The sequence below is a fragment of the Aphelocoma coerulescens genome, chromosome 14 (genome assembly GCF_041296385.1).
Source record: "Aphelocoma coerulescens isolate FSJ_1873_10779 chromosome 14, UR_Acoe_1.0, whole genome shotgun sequence".
Taxonomy (NCBI): Eukaryota; Metazoa; Chordata; class Aves; order Passeriformes; family Corvidae; genus Aphelocoma; species Aphelocoma coerulescens.
In genome coordinates, this window is record NC_091028.1 from 5,795,889 (window position 1) to 5,820,597 (window position 24,709).

Sequence of the window (24,709 nt, forward strand, 5' to 3'; positions counted from 1 at the left end):
AGTGTGGAGAAGAGAAGACTGAGAGGGGATCTCATTATATGCATTTAATTATCGCAAAGGCAGATGCCAAGAGGACGATGCCAGACTTTTCTCAGTGGTGCCCAGCAACAGGATGATGAGCAATGGCCATAAACTAAAACACAAGAAGTTCCACCTCATCATGAGGAAGAAATTCTTTATGTTGAAGGTGACTGGAACAGGCTGCCTGGGGAGGGGGTGAACGCTCCCTCTCTGGAGACATTACAAATCCACCTGGATGTGTTCCTATGTAACCTGCTCTACGTGACCCTGCCCTGGCAGGGGCGTTGGACTGGATGATCTCCAGAGGTTATTTCCAACCCTAACAATTCTGTGATCCCCATATTTCTACCCACATCTCAAGTCCAACACAATAAAGCAGCTTTGTTGCAAGTTCCACTCAAAACATGTCCACGTTCATGCATAGATACACAGAAAATTTTGCAGACACCAAGTGAAGCTTTTGAATGTCACACACATTTGGCTTTATTTTTGGGCTAATGCTCACTTATAGAAAGGAAATGCCATCCTAAGTGTTATTATCTTACAAAAAATACAGAAACTTACAGGAAACAGACATCCCATCTTAGAAGAGATTTTCACTAAAGTGTAACCTCACAGCTCCTAAAAGCTTAGGGAAGAAAACAATTTAATTCCTAAAATTAAATGCTTATGTTGAAAATCATACTAATCTGCAAGATAGGCAGCTGGTCTCAATGCCTAAAACCTTCACTAATCATCACAGCTTAGTGATGAACACAGAGGAACAGTCTATCTTGGTGAATCCAAACTGGCACAACCATTTTATCCAAGTTCCTGAAATCCCAGCTTTTGGGGAGAACTGATCGGGAGAAACAATCCGCTTTGGTTTCACAAGTGGATGCCTATACCACACTGAGACAGTGAACAGACTAACATCTCTCTCACATTCAGATTTAACTGAATAAATAGGTAGAAAAGAATCATTTGATAAACATGAGGAGGATCTCAAAACTCACACTGTGCAAACCAGAGTCACTGGAGTCCCCTGAGCCACAGGCCTGATTACAGAATGCTGCCACAAAAAGCAATTCCCGTTAATAAAGAGCAATCTATCAAATTCACTGTGAAATAAACTGAAATGAAAGGCATTACTAATTCATCCTTCAAGTGTTGCCTTGCATCAGAATTAAGACAGTGATACCATCACCCTCCAGCACTAAAAGCTGTTTCCAACAACTCAAATATACTCCCAGTAATTAAAGAACACAATGTGCTGAAACCTTCAGTACTTCAATAATAGCACTTTTCACTAACAGGTTGAGGCAGAAAGATCAGCTATTTTTGAACTGAAGCTCTGAGACTGTACCTACACATGAAACATTTAAAACAGTGGCCCATTCCTGGTACAATAGAAAAAATGCTACTGACTTCAAGAGAGCAGAACTGACATAGAGAAGCTGTAAAAACACAAAACACTTTAGTCCTACAAAATCCATATGAACTAACCTTGCTAAGATGTTTCTGAAAGAGCAAGGGAAAGAGTCCTTGAACACACAAACAATTTCTTCATAAAGAAGAACGGCATCATTTGCCTGCTGTGGAGATGGGAGAAGTGAAGGTCCATCTTGAAAGCCAAGTCAGTTAAACACCAGAAAGGACTCAGAGCAAGGTCTGTTCATGGTGGGAAGAGATCACCCAGGGAGGCAGTGGATCCTCAGTACAGGAATTGCCAACCATGGGCTGGGCACAGCATCTGCCAGAAAGGCACAGGGGCCTCCCAGCAGTGGATGTGGTAGAGGAGGTCCCCTCCAACCTACTCCTGCTGCACTGCAGGGATACCAGAGCAAACTGCAGCACAGCACATGGAGACTGCTCCTGGTGTGAGCTTTGGGTTGAAATGACGTGGCTGAAAACAAAGAGAGCCAGCCTGGTCCAGTGGGTGGGCACTGGGTTGTGAGCTGGGAAGCCGGGGCTCAGGCTGAGGGCTGTGTCTGAGGGGCCAGAGCCCATCACCCCTGCCCACAGAGCAGCTCTGCCCCTCTCAGCCCTCACCTGCTCCAGCTGTCCCAGACAGGGGTGGTGCGAGGGCACGGCTGGGTGAGGGTGGTGGAGCAGAGAACCTCCTGCGTCAGCAAAGCAAACACACTGAAAACCTTTGAGAAATGTGGCTGCCCATAAACTTTTACAACCTTGGTGACTCGTTCAGTGGTGCTTTAGGATGGAGGGAGTGGGTGGGAGGGATGGGAGGGCAGCACAGCACATTCAGGGCACGGTTACTCAAATATAACTCATTGGTGGCTCCCAGTCAAAGCAGTTTGACAGCAGATGGGATCAATCAACAGTACAGCCCACGAGGGGGGACTCCTGTCAGAGGGGCCTCACACAGAGCACCAAAAATCACAGCAGACAACATTATTTTGATAGTGTCACTTGGGGTTTCAACATAGGAGACATATGGGAGTCTTAAACAGGGAAACAGAAAAACCATCACTGGAGTTTCTACTGACTGGAGGGGAACTGAGGGCAGGAACACCTTGTGCACTCAGAATCCAGTTCTGGGTTTGGGCCAAGACAGAAATATGTGTTGGGCCATAGGATAGGAACCTGAGAGAGCAGTTCACATTTTGTACAGACAAACAAAACAGCAACCCCAATCAAAAAGTAATCTCCAGGATTTTAAAAAGATTCATTTCACATAACTGAAGAAAATTTTACTGAACTAATTGGAAGAGAAAATGTACAGGGAAAAAAAGCAGGACCCAAAATAGACAGCTCTTTAAAAGGAATTCATTACAGGGCTGGAAATTCATGTTTCTGTGAGAAGGCTGTTGTAACTAAACCCCTGCTGATCAGTAACTGTATAGGTCAGACTAGATGCTCACAGTTAAATTTTTTTAATTGTGACATAGGAAATGCTATTTTTAAGTTATTCAGGAAATTAGGAGAAACTGTGCATTTGCATTAGACAAAAGAGAAAGGAACTATTAAATGACACTTCCTTGGGTTGAACACGTCAGACCACTGAGCCTCTTTGCACCCATGAGCCCTACAAAATTTTGGTTTGTCAAGGCCCATCATGCAGTAACATTCCAGAAGCCTGGAGGAAAGCCAAGTGCTCCTTCTCCAAGGACATGTGCTACTCACACAACCAGGAAAGACAGCTGGGGCAACATGGGTAGGTTTGGTAAGGCTTTTGTTGACTTACCAGTGCATAACCACTCTGAACAACAAATAAGGATTATACAGCTTCAATACTGTGAACAACAGGTAAAATAAAACTGGTGATAGACCTGGAAGAGTTTACTGGAGAATAAACACTGAGCAGTCTTAACACACACACCCAACACTGGTCAACATCTCAAACCACGAACAAATATAAGAATTGCCCATTAAACCTTGCAGATTAGCCAAGCCATAAACACCAAGGCCAGTGCAGGCAGGGGCTGTGCTTGGGGTTCCTGGGCAGGCAGGGTCTATCCCAGTGGGATGTGCTGCTCTGCAACTCAAGCAGAAGTCGCACATCCAGGAACCAGGAATGCAAACACGGCTGTCGGGAATGCCAGGCTGTATCTGGGACCGCAGCAAACCTTGGCACTGCAGAGGATGCTGAGGTCAGAGAAGGTAAGAAACTCTGCAAAGACTGGGGATAAAGGGCTAATGTGATTATGGGATGTACAGAAAGAGAAACAGAGCAGGACTCTGGAGGAGATTTTATCTCCTTACACTGAACATATGTGTACAGTGTATAGTCTTAAAATTATACTTAAATTCTTCAGTCTCTTTTCTAAGTATGCTGCAAAGACTGGTTTAGGCTGGAGAAAAATTCTCAGCAAGGGACTTAAAAAGTTTTATCTGCTTAGTTTATCAAAAGGTAAATTCAGAAGGGGTGGTTCTCAGTGTGTTCAGGACAAAAAAGGCTGAGGTACTAATGAAGCCTTTAACAGAGAAAGCTTTAACTATAAACTGCTCACAACCTAAGCTAGATAAATTCAAGGAAGTAATAAAGTGTGACTTTTCTCAACAGTAAAGGCAATTAACCTTTAGTTTAATAATGGTACATGCAGTGCAAAGTAAAAGTAATGAATTTTTAGTGTTATAAATCTTTACATTACAACTAGACACTGCATGGAATATTTGCTTCAGGTAAATGCGAGTTTCTAGGTCTGGGCAAAACTGTGTAGCTTATTCTAAGAGATTTAAGGATCATCTTCTAGTTTTTAACTCAACAGATTTATAATAATACAGGAAAAGAGCAGCATAATCTATTGCTGCCAGTAACATCTGCATAACCCCTCTTTGCTGGGGTAAGGGTAACAGATTAAACCAATCTCGTGTCTGACACATCAAAAGCGTTTAGTAATGAAGGCAAACCAGAGCTCCAGCCTTCCTTGGCCACACACACAACTCACTCCGAGATGTGCACGAAGATGTCGGGCCCTCCGTCCGCAGGGGTGATGAATCCGTGGCCTTTGGAGCGGCAGAAGCACTTGCAGACCCCTTTGTAGATGGGTCCCTCCGAGGCTCTCACTGTGCTGTGGGAGGAAGCACAGAGAGCAGGTCAGTGCTGAGCACACTCCTGGTGTCACCAGAGCACGCAGAGCAAGCGGGCACAGTGGGCCAGTGCTCCCTCCCAGTGAGCCCAGTGCTCCCTCCCAGTGAGCCCATTGCTCTACAGCAGCTGCTCAGCACTCCCTGTCACACACTGCACGGGTTTTTCCTGGGGCCTTTTGGAGGGACACAGAGATGAAGAAGACGTTTGCTAGCACTATAATGCATCAGTTGCCATCTTGAATTCAACTGCTCCATCACTGCACCAAATTTTCCCCCAGACACCATACTGAATGTAAGAATCTTCTACCAGGTTGGGAGTACCAGTGTGCACCTAAGCACTGTGCTTTCACAGGAAGTGTGAAGCCCAACTGCAGTGCATAACAGCAAGACTCATGTCTGAACTCCTCCTCCACTGCCATGGGACCTGTATTTTAAAATGAGACACATCTGCAGAACCACCCTTAGGGAGACTTACTGCCACCAAGAAAAACAATTTGCATGAAAACTGTGTGGTTCAATCCTTTTCTCCATCAAATACACTGGGTGCAACCTCCAGGGATCCAAATTCACTCAAACACTTCCATGAATTAAAACCAACTGTTTTAAACACATTATGGGGTTTACTCTGAGCAGTTACTAGATCAGAAACTTCTTCCTGCCAAGGGTATCTAGTAGGTTGCTTCCATGTTAGAAGGGGATTTTGGTGCAATTCTTCAAACACAATGACTGTGCTGCCACTTGCTTACATGCATCATGGCAACTTGGACACCACTGTCCCAAATGTTTAAATTTTACTGAAGTCTAAATAAAATTGTTTTTAAAAAAATGGTAACAGCTACCAATAAAGAAGTGCAGTTGAAACTCCTAAAGAAAGAAGTCTCCATTAAATCACTTCATTTCCAGCTCTATAAAGCTGTCAACACACCTGACCCCACAAGTGCTTGTTACACAGAAAAGCATTCACTGTCCTAACCAAGGCATTAAAGTTCAATTGCATCTTTCAAAGAGATAGGGCACTGTGGGGGACGAGGCGCCCCACTTCCAGTGAACCAAAATTAAATAATCCCACTGAATAATAAACCACTGCCTGTCACATTGATCTCTTTATACAACTGCTCACCTAGAGCTCCTCTTGTTTAAAGAGGACAAACACACACAAAAATTCAGAGCTATTTTGGTTTTCAGGGCAAACAAATACAGCAAGATTCCTACACTGATTAATGATTAAAGAACTGTGGAAGCCAAATAACAGATTCTTTATTTTTGTAAGAACCAGACTAAGATTAACAGCTGAGAAGATTTACAAAGAGTTCATTATTAACACAGCACTGAAGCAAGCTAGCTTGGACTTGCTTTTCAAGGGCAACCCCAATTATTAAGTCAATTATGTTCCTTTTAGCAATCTACTTCCATCAGGAAGTTCAGGGCATTTGAAGGCTTTTGGAACTGACAACATATAAACTTTTCTTCTGCTGCTCTTCTTTTTGCCTCATTTTGAATTCAGAAGTAGTAATATGAAGCATCAGTGAGACTGTTATTATTTAAATCCACATGGATAACTCTGGAAGAAAAGAGCTGGATAACATTGCAAGAAGTAAAAGGGAAAAAGCGCAGCAACCAGAGTAAGTGGCCCAGAACAGGCTGGCTGCAGGGCTGAGATCTCACTGCCACAGCATTCATTCAGCACTGCCAGACCTTCCTCATACAGAAATAAAAGCCTGGGGCAGAAGCTTCACATCATACCCTGATTCAAAGGCTTTGAGATGAACAAAGAAGCCCATATGGCCTTCTGCAGGTCAGCCCCTCACTGGGAGGCCCCTCACAGGCACTGGGAATTCTTTGCAATGGCCAAACCTTGCCACACCATTCTCTGCTGCTGCACTGGGGAGGAGTCCCCTTTGGACAGGGCTCCCAGGAGCCTGCACAGCACCACAGGGCCTCAGGAAAGCGCAGGGGAAGCCAGCTCTGCTGGAGGATCACTACCTCAAACAACTACAAACAGCAACAAATATTATCTCATTTCATGAAAAACCTTAGAGAAAGAGATCAGGGTTCACACCCTGACAACCAACACGTTCTTTTACAGGCCTATTTGAGCAATTTTAAAATGGAGATATGAAAGCTGAATAAGAAAAGGAAACAAGGAAACACTTTCCTTGGAAAAGTGATGGAATATCTCTAAAACAACCTCATTGATATTAGCACAGGTGTCAGGAGTAGCAAACCTAAAACTTCCAGCGAGGTTTGATCCAGAGCTTCAGGGGCAGTGAGAAGAGAGACCATGCAAAAAAAATTCTGGATCTGAGAAGGAAACACCAATGGGAACTGCTCCTGAAAGCCACGAATCAATGTCTGAAGTGAAGCAAAACTTCAGACAAGGATCTCTGTTTTGAAAAATCTTGGTGTATTTTGCCTTCCTTGTAAAAGTCTGGTCTTAAAGAGTCAAGAGACTTTAAACATCCTTTACTAAAAGAGAGCATTGAAAAACTATGGGATATTTGGACTAAAAGCCTAAAGGCATCAGAATTTGTCAGAGAGGAGTAACACACCAAAGCATCTTCAGACACAAGCACCCCTCCACCCCACAGCTCCCTTCGCCTGTGCAGGGGGCTCCTCGCTGCTGGCCGTGTCCGTGGCAGGCAGGATTCCCAGTACTCACGCAGAAAACGTCCTGGTGCGGCGGGTGGGCAGCGGGCTGGGGATGAGGTACCCCCTCATGGGGGACGGGGAGCGCTCCCTGGGCCGGCGGCTCTCGGGCAGATGGAGGGAGCTGGGCGAGGGGGGAGAGGCGGGGGACTGCTGCGAGGAGGATGAAGTGGGCTCAGAAGACATTCCTGAGGCCTGAGAAGAGCCTAGAGGAAAGAAGAGATCTGATTTAGTCCAAAATGGGAATTGTCATAAAAGTCACAAATTCTTGCAATGCTGATTTTGTAAGAACATGACTCACTTCCTGTGGATGTACACACGACACAGTCGCACCAAAAGCTCCTGCTCTGTATCAGTGAGTTCATATTTTGTAAAGTTTATTTATTTTTAAATGTCACAGCTTCTGTCAGCTGTACCAGGAAGCTCCATTGCAAACAGATTACTCCACAACTAACGCATTCGTTCACTCCTGCCTCAGTCACAGGCTCTTGAGGCACAGCTGAGCCCCAACTCTTGGTCTTGGTGCACCCCACACACCTCCCTGACTGATGGGCTTTGACCACAGGCAGCACAGAAGAGCTCCTGCACCCGCACATAAACACACATCACAAGAAAGAAGCCCTTGAAGAAGAAATGCTGAGATAAAGCTTTACCTCTGCTGCTGCAGGTGGGGTTTGCAGTGTGATCGCTATGATAACTCCACTGCTGCTGCTGCTCACTTATTAACACAGCTCTGCCAGCTCATAACACCTTCAGCCTGACTGTGAGAAGAAAATCATGAGTGCTCCTTAATTCCCTTCGGACTGAGCCAGCCAGACAGCAGATTTGCTCTGCCTGGGACAGGAACACAGACACAGCTGGCAGGCAGTGGCTGGCCCTGAGGGGGTGACCCCTCCTGCCTGGAGAGATCTGACAGACCCAGCAATCCCTTTTGAGAGGTCTGAGTCTGCCACAATCCCCCAGCAGCTGGGAAGCCAACAGTCCACATCTTCATTCAGACCCCCAGCAGCCTCAGGTTTGCTTTTGTTCAGGTCCTACAGCAGAGGAGGGAGAAGATCCCTTTCTCAGCACACCAGCAGCAGCACACATCATATGACACAACAAGAACTCCCAGAATCCATGCAAGGAGAAGGATCAGAAACAGCAGCTCTTCTACATAGACAAATGCAAGGCTTACTGGTGCAGCAGTGGCAGAAATAAGATGAAATAATCAGCACTGCTCTGATATTACTGTGCAAGTCCCCATCCACACTGGAAGGGGAAGATGATGTACCAAAATAACCAATAACCCACTACAGTCTTACTTAAGAAGACTAAAAATATCTGGTTATCTGGATGAGTTAGCAAAAAATGTGGCTATCTGAGTCAAGAAAGTTATCATGAAGGCAAGAAAAGCTGCCTTTAAGACCAATAGTTTGATTGAACTGAAATCTCTCACATCCATTATGCACCCTCCTCTTGCCACCCACACTCCCTAACCCATGAATTATGGAATGGATCCTTCACATGACATTTGAGAGATGCAGCCTCCTTGTCAATGACAAATCCATATTATTTCTTCCTGAAAATAAAGACTAAAATTAAAAAAGCTTCTTAAGAATGAAGTCACCAGGGAACAAAGCTTTTGTCTTTAATTGCTCAGGGTGCTGAGAAGATAGAAGTGAATAGTCATGTTCCCTCCTCTACCAGCTCCAGCTTTCCTCACTGTTCTCAAGAGCAACTCAGCTGAGAACAAAACCCCAGCTTTAGGGATGGCATTTCAAATATGGATGGCATCTGTCACCCATGAGCTAATGCCCTGCCCAGTGTCACAGCACAGAGTTCAGCTCAGACCAAGACGATAACACCAAAGGGTCGGGATTTTCCAGACTTCCTCCTCCTCAAAATAGACCTGCTGTGCTGACTGGTACAGAGGAAGTCTCAATTTTCTAAAGACCTGTCCTTTGGACACCTTGCTTTCAAGGAAAGTGTTTGACATGGCAGGAGCATAGCCCTAGTAAGTCACAGGAAAAATAAGAGCAAACAATTAAAACAAATTCTGATAACTCAGCACACACGGGCTGGCCTCTTCACAAGAGAAAATGCAGCTTTCAGAATCACACACTTTCTCTCCTCATCTAAATAGAAACCAGCTTGTCAGGTGACAAGCAAAATGCAGAGTATTCACCCATCTACTGCAATATAACCACAAAGTACTGCCTGTGCCCTCCCTCAAACAAGGCTAGAGAGGCAGGAGAATTTTCCCTCCTTTCTTTAAAACACAGACAAAGCACGAAAATATTTACAAATAAAAAAGACTAAATGGAGTTAGAAGTGTGCTACCATATGTTATTGCTCCCACTTATATTATTTTGGTGCCCTCTGCTCTGTAAACACAAAATAAAACAGTGATGCAGAACATCCAGTACCGTTTCACTGTACAAATAGCCTTTTTGTTCTCTGCCCACGGCCAAGGTAGAAGAATAGCCTCGACTCTTATCATTTCTATTACACGAGCCCGACATCGTGCTCAGAGCTGGGTGAGAGCTGACCCAAACACAGAGCTGGGTGAGAGCTGACCCAAACACACACAGCTGGAGGCAGCTACGCCCGACCTGACCCTGCCACAGCCAGCGGGGCAGCGCGGCACGGGGGGATGCAGGGCAGCAGCAAGGGGCAGCCTGTGCCCACGCTGCAGCTCAGTCTGTATGGGCAGTGTGCTGCATCTCTGCACAGGAGCGTGCACTGGCACATCCCTCTGCCTCTCGGGCTTCTCTGAAAATTGTAAAAACCAGGCACTGTGAGAAGGATTGGAGACTGAACGGCCAGGTTTTACCGTGTGCGTACAGCGGGATGTCAGCAGCTCCCTCCTCCCGCGGCCCTCAGCAGAAGATCACTTCATCTGGACCTTTACAGAGACAAAGGTGCAGCTTGGCTATTTCAGTTCATGCTGGTGTGGCCACTTCTTGACGTTGTTCATACAGGGATGAACTCATTTCCCTTGGAAGCCCTCCTGCGGGAGCAGAGACACTCTCCCCACTTGCAGGTGCAGCTGGAGGCACTCAGAGGCCGGGCAGTGTTGACACAGGAAGCCTACAGCAAAAACTCAAAACAAAACAAAACCCACGTCCCAGCCCTCTCAGCCTCCTCCTCACTAATGCTTTGCCTTCCTAAGGCAGTTATCAGCAGTCTTCAGAGATGTTTTCCAGATGTTATCCTGCGTTCTGAACTGACTCCCTGTAAATCAACAATGGCCCCTGGGACTCAGACAGCTGCCTACCAGCCCTTCCTCAGCACCCACAAATTCCTTCCTCTCTTTTTGACTCTGTGACTAGTTGAACAAACCAACTTTCCTACCTCTCTCAGAAGCCCACCACTTCCCAACCCACTTCCATTAGGTTTTCCCCTGTCCCTCCAGCCCAGCCACCACTTCCCACTTGGCCATGGCAGGGACAGCATCCCAGGAACCCCAGACAGCACCTCCAGCGCACCCACCCTGAGCTCCCAGGAACATCCATCCATCCATCCATCCATCCATCCATCCATCCATCCATCCATCCATCCATCCATCCATCCATCCCTCCATCCATCCCTCCATCCATCCCTCCATCCATCCCTCCATCCATCCCCCTGTGCCTCATGAGGGCAGCCAGCCCTGCAGAAAGCCCAGCAGTGTGAGATCCCAGCCAGGCAGAGACCAGGGGCAGCACAGACAGTATCCCTCTCCTGCTTGAGCCAGCAAAGCATTTGCCTGTGGGCGTTTGCAGAATGAATGTAACATGATGTAAGATCATGTTTTCAGGCTCTTTAGGAAACTCCAGCCACGTGCCACATCACCCTTAAATCTGCCATATTTCAACATGCACCATTTCTCTTTCTCCAATGTGATTTTTAAATATTTATGTATAGGAATGCACCAAACTAAAATATAAATGAAATAAATTACAGTAGCATCATGGAAACAATAGACTAATTTAACATTTCAAAGCAAAAGTATCTTATTTTTTTACCATATCTTTTTTAGAAAAATTGGCCAATATGTGCAGAAAGAGACCCCAAAATGTCATCTGTAACAGGTGACCTACAAAGCACCTGTAACAAGTGAACTACAAAGAGCACAATACATGCAGGAGAAATTTCTGAAAGTCTCCATGAAAAAATAACTAAAAAAAAGCTATTGAAGTAATAAGGTTTGGGGTATATAAATGCCATCATAATTCCTCCATATATCCAATCTCTCAGAGTCTACCCCATACCTCTAGAAACACCCTAAAAATAGCAGGTTTGGGTAAGTTATCCATTCTGACCAGCACAACACTATCACAGAAACCTTGTCTCACTCACTTTTAATTAATGTAAATGCCTGGAAATAGTCCAAATGGATAGGGCAGGGTGACAGACCCCATGAAATCCCTCCATCTATGAATGGTTTCTTTTTCATGTGGCAGACTGCAACACCTCCAGTGAACTGGCAGAGCTCATCCCCAGGGAATGCTGCCCTGCACCCTTCAGTGCTCCAGCACAGAGAAAATGCTCTTTCTGGCCTCCTTACTCTGGAAATGACCCTGTCTGGAGGAGCTGCTTTCAGATGGTACCACGATGGTCCATGAACAGGACAGCATTGGCTACGCTTGCCTGGAAAATGAGTTTTTTTCTCAAAGACAGAACAAAGTCCCCCAAGAGGAGCTGCTTTCAGATGCAGATTCTGCAAGTTCTCTTTCATTTCAGTCTCTAAAAGGAATCTGGAAAAGATGTCTAAAAGACATCTGAAAATTTGATTGTTTTGATTGTTTTCTGGGCTTTTCCCGGATTTAAGAACAACACCAGAAACTCTTCTTATTTTTTAAATTTTCACTTTCAAGTGTCCTGGTTTCCAAATTTATTCTGCGCAGCTGCATTTCTTTCCTTCTCTAAGGAAGCCATGCAGATAAACCCCTCAGCTTCACCTGCTTTTCTGCTGAGACCTAGAAAACCTCCTCAGCAAGAAAAACCACAGCCCCTTGTGCCCATCTACTGAGAGAGTGAAGGCACCAGGACTCCCTGCTCCCTGCCCTGATGAAGGTGAGGCACTGAGGGTGTCCTACAGCAGCTCCCAGCTCCCTCTGCCAAGTACTTGAGCACTACTCACAGCACATCTCCTACCTGCAGCTCTTCCCAAAGCCCTTTCGGGCACTGGGACCCCAGTGCACAGAAGGATCCCAGCACTGTGAGCAGCCCAGCACTGCCCCTGCACCATGGAGTAAAGCACTTACAAAACACAAACAGTTACGAAACAGCAGCTTCCGAGAGCTTCCCCGTCCAGCTTAGTTTGCATGAGTAACTTTCCACAATTAATACTGGTATTTCAATTAGCACTGAAACTCAGAGGAGTTGCAACATGCATGTGACATGTCACAGAGGATTACGGTATAAACATGACGCTCTTGGAGGCTGCAGAGGAGTGCCCACACACTGGTTTGGCAGTTAATGGAGACCAGGACATTGCCCAACCATGTTCAGTAAAAGCCTAATTATAAGGTAAACAAAATACAACAAGGAAAATTCCTATAGCTTGCCTGTGCACACAAATTAATTTGGATTGAAGGAGGGTTTCATTGATAAACAGCAGCAGCTATTTCCAAGTGATCTCAGCACTGAGCACCTTGTCCCCAAATGCTGGGGGTGCTCTTCTGCAGTGAGCAGTGTGCTGTGTCTGAAGGAAATGCTGCCCAGGCAGCAGGAACCCACCCTGCACAGCAGAGATCACAGAGAGGGATGGGGAGGAATAGGTCAGCAGCCTATACAGCACATTGATAGATGAGGAATTCCTACAGTCCTGTATTTTCTACTGCTCATGAAAGCTGACAGGTACATAAAAAAAAACAGAAAAGGTTTAGGTTAAGGAACTGAGTGGTTAGTCAAGTTAGGTACATGTTTCAACCGATTTAGGATTATATTGAAGGATACATGGTGATACCCTGTGGCTCATTTTATCAAAAATACAGAGGAATTGGGATCCTCTCTCACTGGAAATCCAGTATTTGCCATGACTGACGATGCATAAACTTGTTGCTCCAAACTGCCAGGAACAGAGCTAGCCAGGGTCCTCCGCTGGTAAGTGACCACAGGAGGCTGTAACCAGATGTACTGTTGGCTGCCATGGGGACAGCACTAATCTGGGTTTGCTCAGAATGTGCACAATAACATGAGAAGGGCCAGGTTCCATCCTACCTCTCGTAAAAAAGTACTTCAGTGGGAGCAGAACACACCAGCAGCCAGTGGTGAGGTAACTTCCTCAGGACAGTGCTGGGAATGGCACGGAGCTGTCCCAAGACCAGCACACCTCTCTCATAGAAGAGGTCCAAGCCTTCAGTCTGCTTACAAAATATCACTTATCCAACTCCTTTTGTTTAAAGGACAGATTGCAAGAGGTGGAAAACTCTCCCCAGCTCATGGCGAGCCTGGACAAGCAGTGACAGGTCCCAGAACAGCATCCTCCTCTGGAAGCTCTTCCCAGGCAAGGATGAAGATGATGGTTGAAGATGATGGTGGTAATTAGGTGCAAGTGTTGCCCAGTGACTTAAGTTCCCCTGCACTTATAGTACTGGCTAATGTCATCAAGTATTTCAACGACAGCAGGAAGAGGGGGCTCTCACCAGGGCAGGACACCACAGCCTGTCACCAACCAGACAGGTGGCAGTGCCCTGGTGGGATGAGCTGTTACAGCCATCCCTGTGCAGCTGATGGCCCCCAGCACATCCAAAGGCATTGAGCCAGCACCAGCCTGGGATGTGATGCCCAGCATCTTGCCTTGCTTTTGGTCTGCCAACTGCTTTCTGTGTGAGCTGCCAGTCCACAGCCCTGGCTGTTTCTGTGGCAGCAGGGACACCATGTCACAGCACTGCCCAGCTGCTCCCAAAGCCACTGCCAGCCATCCCCACAGGGCCAGAACCTGGAACAGAAGCACAGATACCAGCTCCCAAAACCCTGCCCCAATCCAAGTGCTCCTTCCTTGGAGCCAAAGACACAACAGGTCACCTCGAAGAGCAAGTGTTGGTGTCCCCAGCTATGTCAGTCTTCACACAGCTGTGATAAGGGGACAGGGAAGTGTGAATGGAGATCATAAAGGACCCTTGCAGTAAAATTGGGGAGCATCAGGGTGACTTTACTCAGCCAGGTGTGGCTACCTAGGTCAGAGTTAAATATAAGGTGAGTGCTCAGTGGTGCTCACTCTCGACAGCTTTTCAGCATCCTCATATAAATAAATGGCAAACTAAAGGTTGCATAGTGGTATTTTATAACCTCATATGAGATTTTTCAGGCCCTTCCTGAGCTCATATAATCTTTTAACCTCTGCAGTATCCTGTGGCAAGGAGTCCCACAGTTTAACTGTTTATGAAAAGAGCCTCCGCTCATTTTAGCGGACAGTGAGGAGAGGCCCTTTTTACTGGGAAATTAAGAAAGGACAGTGAGACCAAAAGGCATTAGCAAATTAGAAAAGGAGAGGGCAGGGAAAAGGAATATGTAAAGAAACAAATGGGAAAAAGCATTACCTCAGAGGAACACACAAGAAAGGTTATACAGACTGATTCAAAAATCAAATCTTAAATTTTCTAACAGAAGTGACATTGATGGGATAGAGCAAGAGGAGATACAAGCTGCTTCTGGTGTTCTTGCCCCCCCCCCTTTAAATTTCCAAGTACAAATGAAAAACCTTATGCCTTTTTAAAACAAAGCACTCCCTAATTTGTCACTTGAATGGCTGCCATTACTCTTTCTTAGACAATAAACCTTACCAGTATCAAATATTTCTAAAGATTTAGCTTTGTCAACAAGTTAGCTGGTTTGGGCCAGAAAGCAGATATTATCTATTCAATGCTTTTTGGTCCCCAGCACAGAAGCATTGTGCTGGCCACTCCGAGTTCCTGCTGCCTTCATCACTCCACCATTAGCCAGGGCTGGGAACTCTGTTCTGGGACAGCAGAGGCAACACTTCATATATCCCATCCTGTCCTTGTTAACATGCTCAGTCACTGTGAGCTGATATATTTCCCAGATGAAATAGAATATATAGCTGAAAAGGGAATTTTCTGTCCCTTCCAGTGCCTGCTCTGGAGCTTTGGAACCCAGCTCCTCCTTCAGTGCTTTTTCAAGTCTGAAGCTTTCCCTCTGCCATTGCATCCATGCTGGAGCACCCCCTGTGAATTTATTTCAGGATTTATTTCATATTGGCAGAAAATATTTATACCAAAACATGAGAAACCTCTCATGTGTCTTGTGTCTAAGCATCTTAAAGCTCATCTGCAAGGCAAATGGGCTTATACAGTGTCGTACTATTATAAAGAAGTTATACATATGTAAATCCCTAAGCACTTCTGAAAAGTTCTCCCCTTTTCAGCTTCCTCTCACATCACAAAACTTCATGCACAATTATGGTTAAGTTTGTTCTTGTGCAACTTTGAGCCTTTTAAGGCTACTGAAATCCCCTGAAATATTTATGTGGCTCAAGTGCTACTCAGAACAATTAGTTCACTGTGTTTCCTCCCTAATCAACATTTTCAATAGGGGAAAATAGTTCACATTACAGAGATCTATAACCATGGAAATTTATGAGACATATGTGTATTGGCAAAGAAAAAAATAAATCCTCTGAGGGTATTTTGTCCGCCAGCATTCCAACAAGATGCAGTTGGCAGGGTACAGAGTCAGAAACCACTCAAAAATAACTTGATGCTCACACCAGTTCCGTGAGGCACCCAGAGACCCCAGATGCCCTTTTTGACTGGCCAGGCTCCACTTCCTGGTTATCCCAATGCACAGGCCACATCCCAGTCTCACTGCCTCACACTTTCTATGCATATTTTTAAGCATCCCAGGCTAGTAACTCAAGTCTATTTCAAATAGATCACTCAGAAATCAATTAAACAAAAGTTTTGTGATTGAGACAGAATTATGAACCTACGTGAATATCAATTAATGACCAAAAAACATATAATTGACTGAAATAATTCAAGGAACAGAAAATGCTCTGAAATCTGATGCAATGATAGACCTAAATTCTAATTGAGAAAGCTAAATATAGATATATTTAAAGATCACTGACCTACTTAACAATCCCATTTCTGTTTTTTCTTCCCTCCACTACATCCCTCAACACAATTTCCAGTATATCTCACCATGCTGTACACAAGTTTGTGCTTGTGACCCCAAGACCCCCTCACCGTCCTCATGCTCCAGCAGAAGGCAAGTGCTCCATCAACACTGTAAAACTAATGGCTACTTCTTAACTCTCAAGCTGAAATTGCCTTAATTTGTTTAACTGAAGTCTATGGGATAGGAACTACATGAATATACACATGCACAGATCCGGTTTCTCTTACAGAACCAAACTACTTGTGGAACAGAGAATATGTAAGCAAACATGCACAACCAATCTCCTTGGCCAAGCAGAAAATGTTGCATTTTACCTTACAGACCCGCTCAATCCTGGCAGCACAACCATCCCCGCTGCCAGGGGGGATGCTGCTTTAGAGCTCTGTGTGATCTGCTGCACTGACAGGCAGCCCCTACAAGTCCAATCAAACCTGTGATGCATGCAGAGCTCACCCCACAGCTCACAGCCTCCAGAGCTGCTCCAGGGACAGCAGCCACCCCGAGAAACACCCCAAATCCTCTGGCAACTACACATTGTACAAACCCTGCATCACATCCTCTCATATGGCAGCTTGGAAAACACCACCGATGATGCACTTTGGACTTGTAGGAAAGAAACTCCTTTTAGTCTCAACAATGCTCACAGCACCCCTAGCCGAGCAAGCAACACATCGTTCACAGCCAACTAATAAGAAAATGGACCTGTGGGGACTGCCACCGCCCCCCCCGATTATCATGTGTGCACAAACCAGTCCTTCTTGCTCAGCACATCCACCCTGCGTTCACAGCCCGTCGAACGGCGAAAGGACTCACATTGTGCTGTAGCGCCCGCAAAACCGCAGCGCCAGCACAGGCACGTGTGCGGGGCTACATTTCGTGCCTGCTTACACATCAACAAAACTATTGACTGCGCTGTGATTTCCAGAGCCCGGCCCCAGTGCTGTGCCCGGAGTGCGTGAACAGGACAGAGCTGTCCAGAACCACAGACGCTGCTGCTGTTATTTATGGCTGCTGTGTTCATGCTCAAAAGCCAGCACAGACCAGAGCAAGGGAACAAGCAACTCAAGCTTTTCAGGCAAGGTAAAAATCAAGTGTAATAGTTGAAAAAAGCAGGCAAATCTTGAGGCATGTATGTTCTTCAGGTATAAAACTAAACCTCCATATAGAAGCACATGTTTAATAGAAAATTGTCCTAAGTGTTGTGTTAGAGCAATCACTACCCCAAAACCCTGCATCTACTTGAACTGCAATCACAGAGGGAATGGGACACACAAGCAGAGCAAACTCTGCACACAGGGACACCAGTGAATGCCTTTATGAAAGATTGTTTTGATTCAATTTACCTGTTTAGCCACATGCTTACAGTTACATGACCGTATGAACCTGGGCCAGACCCACTACCAAGAGAGATGCGAGATCAGTAAAAAACAGAGGCAAGGATATGTTTAACAGTGCCTTTGTTATTTTTATCCAGGGAAATGTTTTGTGTGAAACCCAGTGTTAGACAGCTAAGACTCCTCAGGGTCTGCCTGCCTCAGGAACAAGCCCCAAGTCCAGAACAGGTCATGTCATGGTACTGGTGCATGCACATTCTGTGGGTTCATCCTGGCCCTGGTGGCCAGGAGATCCCAGACTGCACAGGTCCACATCATGGGGTACCAGAAAGAGAGTTCCTCCTCAGGATCTGTGTCAAGGAAGAGGCAATGCAGCCACACTAAAATGTTTAAGAACAAATTTGATTAGAATCCCAGACCCCAACTGTACCAGTCTAGTGAGTGTCCAGCAAAACCCCACCTTGTCCCCATGGGGCTGTGATAAATGCTGAGACAGCTCTGCACTACCTTTGTTTCTTATTTTATTCCTCTGGGATGTTTTTGAGGTAAGTTTTGTCTACCTGAAAAGCCTGAGGGATGGGAGGGTGGGAAAGGTGAGCATGTGAAAAACTGACAGTGCAGACAGCAGCATGGTGACATCACGATACTGGGATGCTGCTGGCAGTGCCTGGGCAGCAGCTCTGCCAGACTCAGCCTGAACTGGGTTCCAGCAGGGAGTTTCTGTCCTGAAGTCCCTGCTACTGTGGGTCAAAGACACTGCAGTGTATCACACATCCCCAGGGACAGAGACCTTTTTTGTCTAAGCCTGGTACAGGGAGAAAAGACAAAATCAATTTTTAAAAAATAATGTTATCAGAAAACAGTGGAAGTGCACAAACATTTAAGTATATTAAGATAGTCTTTCTACTCTAGGACTGGTGTCCTAAACATTGGTGAGAATAATTTCTAGGACTGACACAGTTCCCAGGATAGGGCAAAACCCCCCTTCAGCATAGAAAGGGAATAACATGTTCATTCAGAAACTGAGACCTGTGTAAGATTCAAACACTTTCTGTAACACCATATAGCAGAAAATCAATATTCACTCTATTTACTCTCTCCCCTACCAGTAAAATGAAAAACCCACCACTTGAAATAGTTTGAAATAACTTTAAGGACTCCTCCTATCATTCTCCATCACAAAGAGGGTCCATGAAAAGGCTATCACCACATTTCATAATTCCCATTGCTAGATTTTGTTCAAATATTGGAGAAAACAAAGTCACAGTCTTCACAGCTGAGTAAATTTTGCCTTTCCTGGCTGTGGTCAGCAGAGCTCCTGTTCTGGACCTGCCACTGCACAGACAGGCACTGCCTTGATGAGCTGGGTGAGAAGATCCAAATCACATATTTAATCATGTGTTTACACTTCAGTAACAGGTATAAATTTTGTTAGCAGGAAATTCTTTGACACTGCTTTGTGGCAGTTTCATTTACCCTTTTAAGTAGTTGACAAGAAGTTGCAATCATGACGATGACTTATTTTATCAAGTAACTGATGGAACTGAAAAACAAGCAAATGCTTTTGACCAGCCTTCTGAAATCATTTCATGAAGGGAAAGCCAGCAGACAATAAGCACTGGGAAGGAGGAGCTCATAAAACAATATAGTCCATTTCGCCAGAGGGCCTCCATCAGCGTGACTGGCTGTGCAATGTAAACAAACCAAACATTAAACCAGGACTGACATAAAAAGAAAATTCCTCCCCCACTGGACAGGCAAGATTAAGTGTTAATTTCCTGGACACAGTCTACTCTTTGTCTGGGCATTCTCTTAAATAGCAAGTGGCAGAGAATTTGAAACCTTGGGAAAAGCACTGCTCCTGGAAAACTTTTAAGATGCAGAGTTGTGCCTGAAGGAACTCAGTGGGACTCCCCATGGCAGAGAATTCATCCCTCCCACCCTGCCCAAAACCAGCACTGGGAAGACAAGGTGAACATCAGATGCTGAATGGGCTGCAAACCTCCTTATCCCAACAGTCAACTGGATAACCAGTCTTTTGGAAGCAGAAGTTCCCACTCCAATTCTCAGCAATTCTATGTTTTGGTTTTGCTGTTAGTCACCACGATCTGCAACTGCAGCAGGCAGCTGTGTCTCCACTGGCAGCCTGTTCTCCACCGTGGGACGAGTACACCATGGTTGATGTGACAAGTGGCTGAGCAGGACAGACACCCTTTGCTAGAGGCTCTGCCAGCAGTGTGGGAGCTCTCCCCACGCTGGCCACGCTCCACTGGGGCCTCATGGCTGCAGCACCATCAGTGCCCCATCCAGCCTGGCTCCCCACCCCGGCTCCCAGGCAGCCCCCAGGGCTTTGGCCCACAGGCTCCCACCCGGAGTAACACCAGCACACTCTTTGCTTCCCTCCTCGGGATCAGCCTTAGCTCTTAATGCTCTGCTGCTTCCCCAGTCATGCGCTGCTCATGGGGCATGGCAAAGGACCAGCATGGTTTAATATTCAAGAGAAACTACCAGGTCAAGGTTCTCCGTTTTCCTTGGTGCCGCACAAAGTGCTCTGTGATCAGATCAGGCACGGAGCCATCGGGCTGAGGAAAGTGTGGCACACACAGGCCTGCTCGCTTTTTCCAGAGAGAGGTAATAGAGCCCTCCCTTGCAGTTCAAAACCCCCGGGGATTTAACTGCAGGTTGGTTTGTTCTCTCTGTGCCTTCGCCCCTCCACTATCTGATCACAGGGAGGCTGCAGCTCAAGCCCTGGTTTACCTTCCCAGACCCCACTGCTAGGCAGGAAGTGTGGTCACAGGCCATCGATTATTGCCCAAACAGCTGGGCAAGCACCCAAAGGCCAAATTCATAATTGCTGTCCTTGAAACACCCTAGTATTTAAACATCTGTTGAGACCTTGACCCTGTCACCAGCTCCTCCCTGCAGAAACACGCTATTCAAGGCAAGCAGAGCCTAACGCTCACACCATGGGTCAAAAACTTAATGTTCATTTTCTTTAGACTACTATTCAGTTTCCAAATTGCATTAATAATGCAAGAACCTCAATGCGAGTGTCATTACGCCCAAGATAATCACTATTTTAAAGAGATTTCATAGATTACTTTACATATATATATATATATATATACATATATATATATATTTGAAATCGACCCAATGAAAAAAGCTGCTGTGCAAAGCAACAGCAAATAAAGAACCAGCAAAGCCCTGAAATCAATCATTAGGGTTGTAGCACCGGAGGAATCACACGAATGAAGCTGATTTGAGCGAAGCAGGAGGGGTTTCCAGGCTGTTGAAGCCCTGTCCATTAGTGCCAGGTCAGGCTCCCGGGCAGCACCCCACGCCCCATATCTACCTCGAGGCACTACAGCCAAGCCTGGGCAGATGCGATTTGACTCACATTGTATTTTACAGCTTCCCTCGGGGCGAGGGGCGGGGCAAACAACAGAAACACCACTTAAGCGTACTCCACATGCCCCAAAAATGACAGAAACGAAAGCTAAGTGAGTGTCTTCCTGCACAATGCAGAGACAAAGAAAGCGTCAGTTCGCTTCCTCTCCCGGCTGCCACCAAGGCGGGGACGATGCTCCGAGGTGTCACCTCCTGTCAGACAGGATCCCACCTCTGCATCTTCTCTACCTTAGCCTTCTTAGCAACTAGCTGAGGTGGGGGGAAAGCCAAATCTCTGCAGAAAGTGACCTCGCTTCTGCTAGTTTACAAAACGCGAGAGGCACCTGTTTATTCTCAGGAAGGGGAGGCTGCAAGGAGCGAGGGCGAGCAGGGCGAGCTCCGGGGCTGGCTGCTCACCCCGCACTCGCTGCCGCCATCAGGCTCTTCCTGCTAACGTGGGGTGCATCACGCCAGCCACAGCCACACACGTCATGAAAAGGAGAACGGGCACGAAGACAAATCCTGAAAGCGCTGCCTCGCCAGCTGAGGTTTGCTCAGAGGAGTACAATTGCAGCAGTGAGAGCAGGCAGCGGAGCGAGGCGAGGCTGCTCCAGCCGGGCTAAGTTACCCCCGCAGCCCCCGGGAGCATCCGGAGCGGCAGCGGGGAGCGGAAACGAGCCGCAATCAGTGCGGGAGGGGGAGGAAATAAAGATTAGTGATCTGTCCGGGGAGTTGCCTCAAAAACGAGGAAAAGACACGCTGAAAGAAGGAAGCAGAACAATTGCCTCTACCCTGCTCTGAGAGCACAGGCAAAGCAGTTAGTCAGATGAACACTTTCTATTTTTCACTTCATCTGAACTGTGCTGGGGAGTGACACATCATGCAAACCCAAACCACCTCTCTGCATCTCTCCTTTCTTTACAGTGCTTCAGCTGGATTTTTTTTTTTTTTTTTAGTTTTTCAACATCAACCTGTTGCAAAAAGCAGGAGTTGAGTTTCTAAAACTGTTGTACAGAAAGAAAAACAAACATTTCATTCCTTTTTTTTTTTTTTTTTTTTTTGTTTTGCCTCTTCAAAGACTGCCACCCCTCTGCTGTTCCCAGCCCTCTGGCCCCCAGGAGATGGCAGGTCCCAGCCCCAGGGAAGGGATGTGATCCCCACTCATCGTTCCCCTTGACTGGGAGTTGATGAGGTTTACACTTTTCAAACTCAATTTCTCTCGTTAGTGTCTGGCAGAAACCTTCCAGATGAGGGGCAGATTAACCAACAGCTCTCACCACCAACACCCAGAAAATTTAACAACCTAGACTTGAATAGTTACAACATCAATAAATTTTGCTAATGATGATCACCATCAGTCTTTTCCCAAGTTTCAAGCAGTTACTATCAATCTCTGCCAAGTCTACTCCATGCTCAGGGATTCAAAAATGGTTCCTTATAGAAACTTGAGACAAGAATAGACAAAAAGGTGCAATAAGTAACAGCTTTCACGCTGAAGACACCCCAGCCACAAGAGTCCCCAACCCCATCTGCACCCCACAGCCCACTCCGGGTGAAATGGAGGCAGGGGAAGGATTTATTTACTTCTGTTACTGTCAGGCTTGACACCAAGAACAACCATAGCACAGCCTGCTGGTCCTATCACCTAGAAAGAACCACACACACCACATTTCCTCCCAGGAACCACACGTGGTGTGGTGCACGAACAGGGTCTGGCAGTTTGCTGTAAGGGAGCTCTACTGGCAGCAGATACATTCATGTTCATGGTGGGTTTCATTCTTTAACTGAATATAAAACCTGGATTCACCCAGAGGACAGCACTACCCAGAAAGCAACAGTTATAAGAGAAGACAGAAGGCAGCATTACCTGGCCTTACCTGGCTAATTTCAAATTACTTGCAGATAAACACTTCTGTGTTTACATGCCTGTAAGTAAAGGAGGAGATGGTGCTGGTCAAAATATTTACAACTCTGGGCAAAGCTCCGGGCAGTGCAGGGGGTAGCTGTAGCCAGAGGTGCCCTGAACACGGGGGGACAGAGCAGCAGCACAACCACGCACTCGGTTATGTCACACGTGGGTGTCACAGCACACACGGGGCCGTGGGATGAGCTCCTGCCTCAGCTCTGCCCCTGCAAAGGGCCACTTGGAAGAAACGTGTTTTCTCTGCTTTACACCCCCACGTAGAATGTGAAAATAAACCCATTGTCAGAGAACAGGCTCATCTTTCCTGCAGTTTCTTTGGCACACCCAACTTTTTTCCTGTAAACACCCAAAGCCTTCGTATAAGTTGGGGCTTTTTTTAACGTTTTTGCTACATGTTAAGCCTCTTTAGATTTAATGAGATACCAAGATGTATTTGTGAAAGCCCAAGCCCTCTGCAGCTACGTTCACAGGCCTTGCTGTCTTCCATTAATAACCAACAGAAGGAAAGAAATTATGTTTGCCAAACATAAGATAATAGTCAGAAGGTAAAGGTTAACAGCAGTTTAAAAACCCCTTTCAATCTCACAAAAATTAATGACTAGGAGGGTCACATCAAAGGAGCCTGAAAGTTTACTGAGACTCTCTAAGAAATCAAATCTAGCACCACAAAAGGTTTTGCAAACATTTCTCAGAAATAGCTCGACAGTTCCAGCAAAAACAGCATCAGAAAAGAGTTCCAAATCCCCTCCTTGAAAGCCAAATTCAGAGGCACAGATCCAAAAATCAGCGTCAGAGGCTCCTCTACAAGAGCAAGAAGTGACACGCACACACATCCAGCATGCCGAGGGAACACGAAATAAGGATTGCTTCTCCCGTTTCTTTGCTTTCCCCCTTTTCCTGAACAGAAGTGCTGACTGTAGGAGCGGGCAGTTCACGCTACAGCAACAGAGTCTTTAGCAAGGCTCCGAGTTCTGCAGTGCCCCTCTGAGCAACCAGTGCTGTGAGTCCTTTATCTTCCTACTGGTTGAAAGCTCTTGTTTAGCACTCTTTGTCTCGCTCGTCACGTCTAAAACAAGCGATTCTCAGAGTAACAATGTCACATCCCCAGTTCCAAAGTGCAACAAAAAGGCAAAAGTTAAAACAAACAAACATAGAAAGAAACAAAGAAACAAGCAAAACAAAACAAAAGAAACTCGCCCTAATCTCTGAAGCGAAATAAATCCACCGCCCCGGAGGAGGCGAGCGCGGCCCCGGACACCTCCCGGGGGCTCTCCAAGCCCGCTGCCTCCGGGCCGGCCACCCGACCTCCCAAAGGATGTTCCCTCCTCGCCCCCCGCGAGAGACCCCGCTCACCTGGGCAGGGCAGGGCAGGGCTGGGCTGGGCTGGGCACGGCGGGCTGGCGGCCCGGCTCCGCTGGGCAGCAGGGCAGGACGGGCAGGGCAGGACGGGCTGGCGGCGGCCCCGCTCCCCGGGCTGGTGTCGGGCTGGCCCCGGTGCGCTGTGCCGAGGGAGGGCCGGGGCCGCCCCGCTCCGCCCCGCTCCGCCCCGCTCCGCCCCGCTCCGCCCCGCTCCGCCCCGCCCCGCCCCGCCCCGCTCCGCCCCGCCCCGCCCCGCCCCGCCCCGCCCCGCTCCGCCCCGCCCCGCCCCGCTCCGCCCCGCCCCGCTCCGCCCCGCTCCGCCCCGCCCCGCCCCGCCCCGCCCCGCTCCGCCCCGCCCCGCCCCGCCCCGCTCCGCCCCGCCCCGCTCCGCCCC

General features: G+C 46.9%; 1 protein-coding gene across 5 annotated transcripts in view; it reads right to left on the bottom strand.

Moving 5' to 3' along the window:
- The window catches only part of CARHSP1 (calcium regulated heat stable protein 1), a 35,249-nt gene extending 10,753 nt beyond the window's left edge, over nucleotides 1-24,496 (bottom strand). The window contains exons 1-3 of one of the 5 annotated variants that reach the window (XM_069029945.1): nucleotides 24,310-24,496; nucleotides 7,211-7,403; nucleotides 4,410-4,532 (exon numbers count right to left, since the gene is read on the bottom strand). In XM_069029945.1, the coding sequence (XP_068886046.1) occupies nucleotides 4,410-4,532; nucleotides 7,211-7,383 (296 nt within the window). In that variant the 5' untranslated portion in view covers nucleotides 7,384-7,403; nucleotides 24,310-24,496. Of the gene's footprint in view, nucleotides 1-4,402; nucleotides 4,533-7,210; nucleotides 7,404-10,012; nucleotides 10,709-12,318; nucleotides 19,546-24,309 lie in introns of those variants that run through there. The other 4 variants (XM_069029941.1, XM_069029943.1, XM_069029942.1 and 1 more) reach the window with 4 other exon arrangements.
- Nucleotides 24,497-24,709: the final 213 nt, after the last annotated feature.